Source organism: Vigna angularis, chromosome 3 (genome assembly GCF_016808095.1).
Source record: "Vigna angularis cultivar LongXiaoDou No.4 chromosome 3, ASM1680809v1, whole genome shotgun sequence".
NCBI lineage: Eukaryota > Viridiplantae > Streptophyta > Magnoliopsida > Fabales > Fabaceae > Vigna > Vigna angularis.
The window spans coordinates 30,025,053-30,033,962 of record NC_068972.1 but is presented as its reverse complement, the minus strand read 5'-3'; the positions used below and the strand labels follow the sequence as shown (position 1 = coordinate 30,033,962).

The window sequence follows — 8,910 nt, the reverse complement described above, 5'->3', positions numbered from 1 at the left end:
TGAATATTTTATTTTTTTACAATTAAAATAATGAATATAATTAAAAAAATGAGTTAAATATATTTTTGTCTCTCAACTTTTAATAAAAATTGAAATTAGTTTTTTTCAAAATTTAATTTAATTTAATCTCAAAATTTTTGTAAACCATGAAGTTAATTATTTTAACTAAATTTTTATTAAATTTATTGACGTTTTAAAAAATTTGAATTTAGTAATCGCTATTTTGACATATTTTTATATAAAACTGACAATTTTTTTTTCTTTTTTATTTTTTCATTATAATGATAGTTTCTTAAATAGTTTTAAATATTTGTAAAAATCAAATATATTTTGAATATTTTATATTAAACTGGCAGATTTTTTTATCTTTTTTTTTGCCTTATAATTATAGTTTCTTAAATAGTTTTAAATATTTAAAACAACCAAATATATTTTGAGTCTTTTATATAAAACTGACAGATTTTTTTTCTCTTTTAATTTTTTCATTATAGTTATAGTTTCTTAAATAGTTTTAAATATTTATAACAACCAAATATATTTTAAAATATTAAATTATAAAAAAAATAATTAAAAAAGATATTATAATAAAAAATTAAAATAAACTTTAATTCAAGCATTTCAGAGGAACAGATTCAAGCATGGTATCTATTCTTATATGTTGGGGTTGCCACAGCCGATCTCACATGATTTTGAAAGAAAGACCGATGACGATTTCTTCTGCTGGAATACTCCCTCATGAAATCATACTGGAAATTGTGTCATGGCTTCCTGTGACGAGTCTCGTGCGATTCAGGTGCTTTTCAAAGACATGGAAATTTCTTATATCCGATCCTTACTTGGTGAAATTGCACCTTGAAAGGTCTTCCAGAAACCCACAAATCCTCTTACTGGCCAGACAGAGATACAAGAGTCAATGTTTCATGGCTCGTTTACGCTCTTTACCTTGTTTAATCCAAAAGCCTGCACCATCTTCTTGTGGTCGTATCTTGCGATGTCCCAAACCCTATAAATATTTATTCGGTTCTTGCAATGGTTTGCTTTCTCTACATCACTCTCTTTCAACAAATGAGTGTGAAGAGCACTGGGTCTGCTTTTGGAACCCCGCCACCAAGATTTGCTCCAGACCTTCACCAAGCTTGCGTCTTAATTATGGCATTGGTGTTCAATATGATATAAATTTTGGGTTTGGGTACGATGATCGGAGGGACAGTTACAAGGTGGTGGCAATGGTTTTGGATTGCAGTACACAACGAACGAGTGTGTGGGTTTACTGCATGGGTGACGTATGCTGGAGACGTACTATAACGACCTCTCCAGCTTTTCTCACTTTTGAAAATAATGGATACTCTCTGAATGGTACTGTTAACTGGATAGGATATTCTTTTGAAGAATCGAAATTTGAGGAGCCACAAATATTTTTGTACGATCTAAAGAACGATAGTTGCAGATATTTGTTGGTGCCTGAAACTAAAGCTTCTGATTTTACTTCTATGTGAGTTTTGAATGGTTGTCTCTGTGTTTCTTTTGATGAACGGATGACAGTCTTTGTTGTATTGACATTGAAGGACGTTCGAGAGGAAAGATCTTGGAGTCGGTTGGTGAGTGTAAGTTATGAAATTCTGAATATCTCTCCTTATTACGATTTCCTGCGGATTTTGTGCATGTGGGGTGATCTTCTGTTTCTCGCATATTCAGAGATTGGGGCTTATAATATCATTATCTTTAATTTGAAGGAGAATAAGGTAGAACGTACTGAAGGTTACTACAACAAAGTTTTCAGTCTCATCTTCTCGTGTCACTATGCTCCAAGCTTGATTTTGCCTATTTGAGACATTTATTTATGTTCAATTATGGTAGTGGTTTCAGAATTTATTTATTTTGATTTTCTCTGTAACCATTATTTTCTTAACCTTTTGTTTATTATAAACACAGCAGATAGCGTCACCACTACCACTGCTAAGAAATTAGTCTCCTACTCTTTATTTAATTAACTTTATTTATTTACTCTTTTTTTTTCTGAAACCCTAAATCCCCACCACCCCAAGTCTCCCACTCTCTGTTTTAGTTTTCAGATCCGTTTGTTTCTCATCCCCTACTCTCACTTCCAAATCTGTTTCTTCTCATCCCCCGACTCTCACTTTCTCTCCTTCTCCATATCCGTTTGCACTTCTTCTCCATTTTTGTTTTGGTTCATAGTGCAGTGGCTTTCGTGGTGCAGTGGTCATTCGACGGGTAATGTGGTTGTGTGTGTGGAGGTGCATTCTTATAAGAGAACCATTAATAGTACGTTAATGAAGTAGGTGGATGTGGGTGAAAATTTACTACGGTAAAAAAATATTATTGAAGGGACAAAAAAGATATGGAGAGGTGTAGGGAACATTTGGTGGTGATGGAGGGAGCAATATTCTTGAAAGAAATACAATTATAACATTTTAAAAATTTTGTCTCAACAATCCTCAAATTTATGATAAAGTGATATCTTTTAGAGAAAATAAGATCTTGTAACTCATTTAGAACACACTATAATACAATCAAAGAGTCGTATGATAATTGATCTATGATTGATTTAAGAACAAAATTTTAGATGCAAGTTTAATTTAGCATAATTGTGATTATTAATTATTTCACTATAAGAAATTTTTTAAATAATAATCAATTTTAATAACTAAAAATATATTTAGAGATTAAATTAAAAATTAATTTTTCAATTAAAGATTAATTCTTTTGATAATCAAAACTTTAATAATTAATTTAGAAACTAATTTATAATAAAAAAAATATTTTAATTATAAATTTACATAGTAATTATAATTTTTTAAAACTATTTTAATTATAAATATTTTTTAGTTTATAAATTTATCATTATAGTCATTAATTATTTTTTATCACTAAAATTAGTCATTAAAATGTATCATTATAGTCATCAATCCTCAACTGCACACATACAACCAGAAGAGTGCCATATTCATAACCCAACTCATTTTCCTGTTTATATTGTGCATAAAATAGAAACTAAAAAGACTATTCACATAAAACAACCATAGTTTATTTCGAAAGAAAAAAAAATAATAGTCATTCAAACATAAATTAGATGAAACAATTATGTGGTCCACATTACACAATTCAAAGCATCTAGTAATAAAGGGGTGCAGGAAGTAAAAGCCCTCCATAAGATGAGAATGGTGAATAAAAAATAATTTTTGAATAGTAAAAATGAATAGTAAAAATGAATAGTAAAAATTTTTGGCTATAAATAGCCAAGGGGGAGGCTGAAAACTTGCACCAAAATTCTAGAAATTTTGTGAGAGAAGAGAGTTGGAGGAAATTCTAGTTGAAGAGGGGAAATTCTGGAAGTTTTTGGAGAACGGTTTCAGAGGAGGAAACTAAGTCTGGAATAGAGGTAAGGGGAGCTAACTTTGAGTATTTCATTTTGTATTATCTTGAGTCTTGAATATGCTATATTTTGCTTTTGTCTTATCTTAAATCTTGAATATGAAGTATTTTGTTTCTATATGATCTTGAATTTTGAATGAGAACATGCTTCTGTGTTTAGATCCAAGTGTGATAGTTGTAAAATGTGATGTTGATTATGTTATGCCATTTGTATGTTATTAGTTGTTTATTTTTGTATTTTTGGGATGGATTAGAAGTTGTCTAACCGACTCTGCCAGATTCAACTTCTTGTTTCCCCAAACTTTTATTTGTTTTTCCTGATTTATTTTATTGTATTTTTGGAAGGATTAGAAGTTGTCTAACCGGCTCTGCCAGATTCAACTTCTTATTTCCCCAAACTTTTATTTGCTTTCCTTATTTATTTTATTGCATTTTTGGAAGCATTAGTAGTTGTCTAACCGGCTCTGCCAGATTCAACTTCTTATTTCCCCAAACTTTTATTGCTTTACTTATTTATTTTTATTGCATTTTTGGAAGGATTAGAAGTTGTCTAACCGGCTCTGCCAGACTCAACTTCTTGTTTCCCCAAACTATTTATTGCTTTACTTATTTATTTTATTGCATTTTTGGAAGGATTAGAAGTTGTCTAACCGGCTCTGCCAGATTCAACTTCTTATTTCCCCAGACATGTTATTGTTCTTGTTATTTAATTATATTGTATTTTTGGATGGATTGGAAGTTGTCTAACCGGCTCTGCCAGATTCAACTTCTTGTTTCCCCAAAAATTTTTATATTAAGATTATTTTTATGATTGTCAAATATTGTATTCTTCTATGACCATTTATAGTAATATTTTATTATATTTAATTTGTTTATAATTATCTTGTATGAATTCTATTATGAATGTTTATTGTGATGTTTGATATGAAATTATGCATTTGAAATATAGTATGAGTCTCAGGGAGAGACTCTATAATGGTATGGTATTAGTGTATATGTTGATGTTGAGGGTCCTGTTGTTGGTGGTGATCCTAAAGCTCTAATAATTTTCCAGTCTCAATTAGAGAAGGATGTGTTATGTGGTGAGAGTAGTAGGAGGTCCTAGTCTATGTTTATAGACATTAATGGATTAACCTTGTGGGTGATATGATATATTCTATTTGGCCAAAAATTTTATTGTAGAAATCACCACAAGTGCATGACCACCCGAGACTTCCATCAACATTATATCCGGATAATAGAGTCTAGTATGATAATTGCATCTTACTAGAATTTATGGTGAATGTATTACGTATAATAATAGTGTCATGCTTTTCTTTGAATTTTGCATGGTAGCTCACCCTTACTTGTTTGTGTCATTTCTCTGTTCACACAGAGAATTATTGTTATTACGATTTATAATATGAGTTCGTAGGATAAATCCACAACTCTTAGGTCGTCTTAAGGACGAATCGCTCTGATACCACTAAATGTAACACCCCAAAATATAAAACATCTCACACCAATTATTTCATTAATAATATAAATATTTTACATTATTACAATCATCCATTTATGAGTAAAATGGTTCACACTGGAAATACATTATATTTTTACACATAAATAAAACACTCTTAATTTTATTTTTTCTTCTTAAAATACTCTTCATTTTTCTGCTGCTTCCTCCTTCACTTGAATTGGTTCAGACGTCGTTCCCTCATCTACTCCCGTATAACAAAAACATTATACGATCATCACGATCATCGCAAAAATAAGATTTTTCCGGCACAAACAAACAAGTAAGGGTGAGCTACCATGCAAAATTCAAAGAAAAGCATGACACTATTATTATACGTAATACATTCACCATAAATTCTTGTAAGATGCAATTATCATACTAGACTCTATTATCCGGATATAATGTTGATGGAAGTCTCGGGTGGTCATGCACTTGTGGTGATTTCAACAACAAAATTTTTGGCCAAATATAATATATCATATCACCCACAAGGTTAATCCATAATGTCTATAAACATAGACTAGGACCTCCTACTACTCTCACCACATAACACATCCTTCTCTAATTGAGACTGGAAAATTATTAGAGTTTTAGGATTACCACCAACAACAGGACCCTCAACATCAACATATACACTAATACCATACCATTATAGAGTCTCTCCCCGAGACTCATACTATATTTCAAATGCATAATTTCATATCAAACATCACAATATACATTCATAATAGAATTCATACAAGATAATTATAAACAAATTAACAATAATAAAATATTACTATAAATGGTCAGAGAAGAATAAAGTATTTGACAATCATAAAAAATAATCCCAATATAAAAATTCTTGGGAAAACAAGAAGTTGAATCTGGCAGAGCCGGTTAGACAATTTCTAATCCTTCCAGAAATACAATATAATTAAATAATAAGAACAATAACAGGTCTGGAGAAATAAGAAGTTGAATCTGGCAGAGCCGGTTAGACAACTTCTAATCCATCCAAAAATACAAAAAAGAAACAACTAATAACATACAAATGGCATAACATAATCAACATAACATAATCAACATCACATTTTACAACTATCACACTTGCATATCAGCACAGAAGCATATTCTCATTTAAAATTCAAGATCATACAGAAACAAAATACTTCATATTCAATATTTAAGATCAAACAAAAACAAAATATTACATATGCAAGACTCAAGATAATACAAAATAAAAGACGTAAAAGTAACTCCCCTTACCTCTATTCCAGACTTAATCTCCTCCTCTGAAACCGTTCTCCGAAAACTTCTAGAATTTCCCCTCTACAACTAGAATTTCCTCCCACTCTCTTCTCTCACAAATTTTTCTAAAATTTTGGTGCAAGTTTCAGCCTTCCCTCCCTTGCTATTGATAGCCAAAAAATTTACTATTCAATTTTTACTATTCATTTTTACTATTCATTTACTATTACAAAAATTATTTTTTTATTCTCAATTATGAGCTGATCTTTTATGACTCAAGGAACGTGTAAAACTTCTCTTCTAATTTTGTATAATTTTTTTTTACTATTCACTTTTTTTTTTTAAACCTTCTAAAATAAATTCTCAAATTTTTAAACTCCTGAAATTATTATTATTATTATTATCTATCATAAATTTTAATTTTTTTTTCTTACCATACTTTTATTAACTTTATAAAAATTAAAAATTACTACTATTTATTAAATTTAAATATTTTTCATGGTCTTACAAAAAATGCAAGCTTTTCAAATATGGTGAGGATATTTTTACCTTAAAAAAATGACGATTAATTAAATATATTTTTACCTCTTAATTTTTAATAAAAATTAAAATTAGTTTTTTTTGAAATTTTAATTTAATAATTTTCGAAATACGTACTACTTTTTTAAAGATATAAGATATTATATTAAGTTTCTTTGTCATTAAAAAAATACACGAGTTTTTGCATATTCTATTTTTTTACAATAAAAATAATGAATGTAATTAAAAAATGAATTAAATATATTTTTTTCATTGAAATTAGTTTGTTTTCAAAATTTTAGTTTAATTTAATCTCCCAAGTTTTGTAAACCATGAAGTTAATTATTTTAACTAAATTTTTATTAAATATATTGACGTTTTAACAAATTTGAATTTAGTAATCGCTATTTTGACATATTTTATATAAAACTGACAGTTTATTTTTAATTATAATGATAGTTTCTTAAATAATTTTAAATATTTATAAACACCAAATATATTTTGAATATTTTATATAACACTGACAGATTTTTTTTTCTTTTTTTATTTTTTCATTATAATGATAGTTTCTTATATTTATAACAACCAAATATATATCGAATATTTTATACAAAACTGAAAGATTTTTTTTTTCTCTTTTTATTTTTTCATTAGTTATAGTTTTATTAAATAATTTTAAATATTTAAAAAAACAAAATATATTTTAAAGATATTAAATTATTTAAAAAATAATTAAAAAATATTATATTATAATAAAAAAATTAAAATAAAACCTATTTCAATTTCTATATAAAAACATTTAGAAAACACAATTTATAAGCAACAAATAACTGAATAGCTTATTCTTTATTGGTCTCTCTAGTAATTAACTCTCAAGAGCAACAATTACTAGGATTGTGGAAGGAAGACATGGCGATGGCGAATTCTTCCGCTAGAATACTCCGTGATCGTGATGACCTGATATTGGAAATTCTGTCACGGCTTCCTGTAGAGAGTCTCATGCGATTCAGGTGCGTTTCAAAGACATGGAATTCCATCATCCTCAATCCCGATTTGGTGAAATTGCATCTTAAAAAGTCCTCCAAAAACCCACAAATTCTCTTACTGGAGAAAAAGATAGAAGAGAGGCAATGTTTCTCTGCTGTTTTACGCTCTTTACCTTGCTTAATCCAAAACCCTACTTCCTCTTCCGCCGGTCGTATCTTACGCTGCCCCAAACCCTATAAATATTTATTCGGTTCTTGCAACGGTTTGCTTTCCCTACATTGTTCTCTTTCCACGTATGAGTGTGAAGAGCACATGGTCTGCTTTTTGAACCCTTCCACCAAGACTTTCTCCTTACCATCACCAAGCTTGCGTCTCAATTACGGCATTGGTGTTCAATATGATATGAATTTTGGGTTTGGGTACGATGATTGGAGGGACAGTTACAAGGTGGTGGTAATGGTTTTGGATTGGAGTACACATCGAACGAGTGTGTGGGTTTACTGCATGGGTGACGTACGTTGGAGACTTACTATAATGACCTCTCTGGCTTTTCTCACTGTTGAGAGTAATGGATACTTTCTGAATGGCACTGTTAACTGGTTAGGACATTCTTCTAAAGAATCGAAGCTACAAATATTTTCGTACGATCTAAAGAACGATACTAACAGATATTTGTCGGTGCCTGAACTCGTTCCTAAAGATTCTGAATTTACTTCTATGGGAATTTTGAATGATTGTCTTTGTGTTTCTTTTGATGAACGGAGGACAGTCTTTGTTGTATTGACATTGAAGGACGTTGGAGACGACAGATCTTGGAGTCGGTTGATGAGTGTAAGTTATGAAACTCTGAATATCTCTCCTTATTACGATTACCTACGGACTTTGTGCATGTGGGGTGATCTTCTCTTGCTCACATATTCACAGCTTTGGGATGATTACGATATCATCATTATCTTTAATTTGAAGGAGAATAAAGTAGAACGTACTCAAGCTTACTACAAGCACTCTCTCAGTCACATTTTCTCCTGTCACTATGTTCCAAGCTTGATTTGAGACATTATTTATGTTAAATTATGTTAGTGGTTTCAGAATTTTTTTTTCAAACATATTTTTGGTATTTCTTTAGTTTGATTTGTTTTATGATTGTTTTTTGTTTCTGCATTGGTTTTGGCTGCAAAAACAATTAAACCTTTATGTACATTGTCAAAATTGTTTCCAGTATCTTTGAAGAAGGTTCAAAATTGTCATGGTATTTCTGTTTATCTGCACTTAGTAGTTCATGC

General features: G+C 29.8%; 2 protein-coding genes across 2 annotated transcripts; both read left to right on the top strand.

Annotated features, from left to right (window-relative positions):
* The first annotated feature begins 704 nt into the window (after nucleotides 1-704).
* On the top strand, nucleotides 705-1,496 carry LOC128195851 (F-box/kelch-repeat protein At3g23880-like). The gene has a single exon (XM_052874543.1). It carries the CDS (start codon nucleotides 705-707, stop codon nucleotides 1,494-1,496), a length of 792 nt encoding a protein of 263 aa, XP_052730503.1.
* A 6,059-nt stretch (nucleotides 1,497-7,555) lies between these two features.
* LOC128195850 (F-box/kelch-repeat protein At3g23880-like) lies at nucleotides 7,556-8,680 on the top strand. The gene has a single exon (XM_052874542.1). It carries the CDS (start codon nucleotides 7,556-7,558, stop codon nucleotides 8,678-8,680), a length of 1,125 nt encoding a protein of 374 aa, XP_052730502.1.
* Nucleotides 8,681-8,910: the final 230 nt, after the last annotated feature.

Coding starts and splice junctions, on each gene's coding strand:
- LOC128195850 (XM_052874542.1), top strand. CDS start 7,556: ATGGCGAATTCTTCCGCTAGAATACTCCGTGATCGTGATGACCTGATA.
- LOC128195851 (XM_052874543.1), top strand. CDS start 705: ATGACGATTTCTTCTGCTGGAATACTCCCTCATGAAATCATACTGGAA.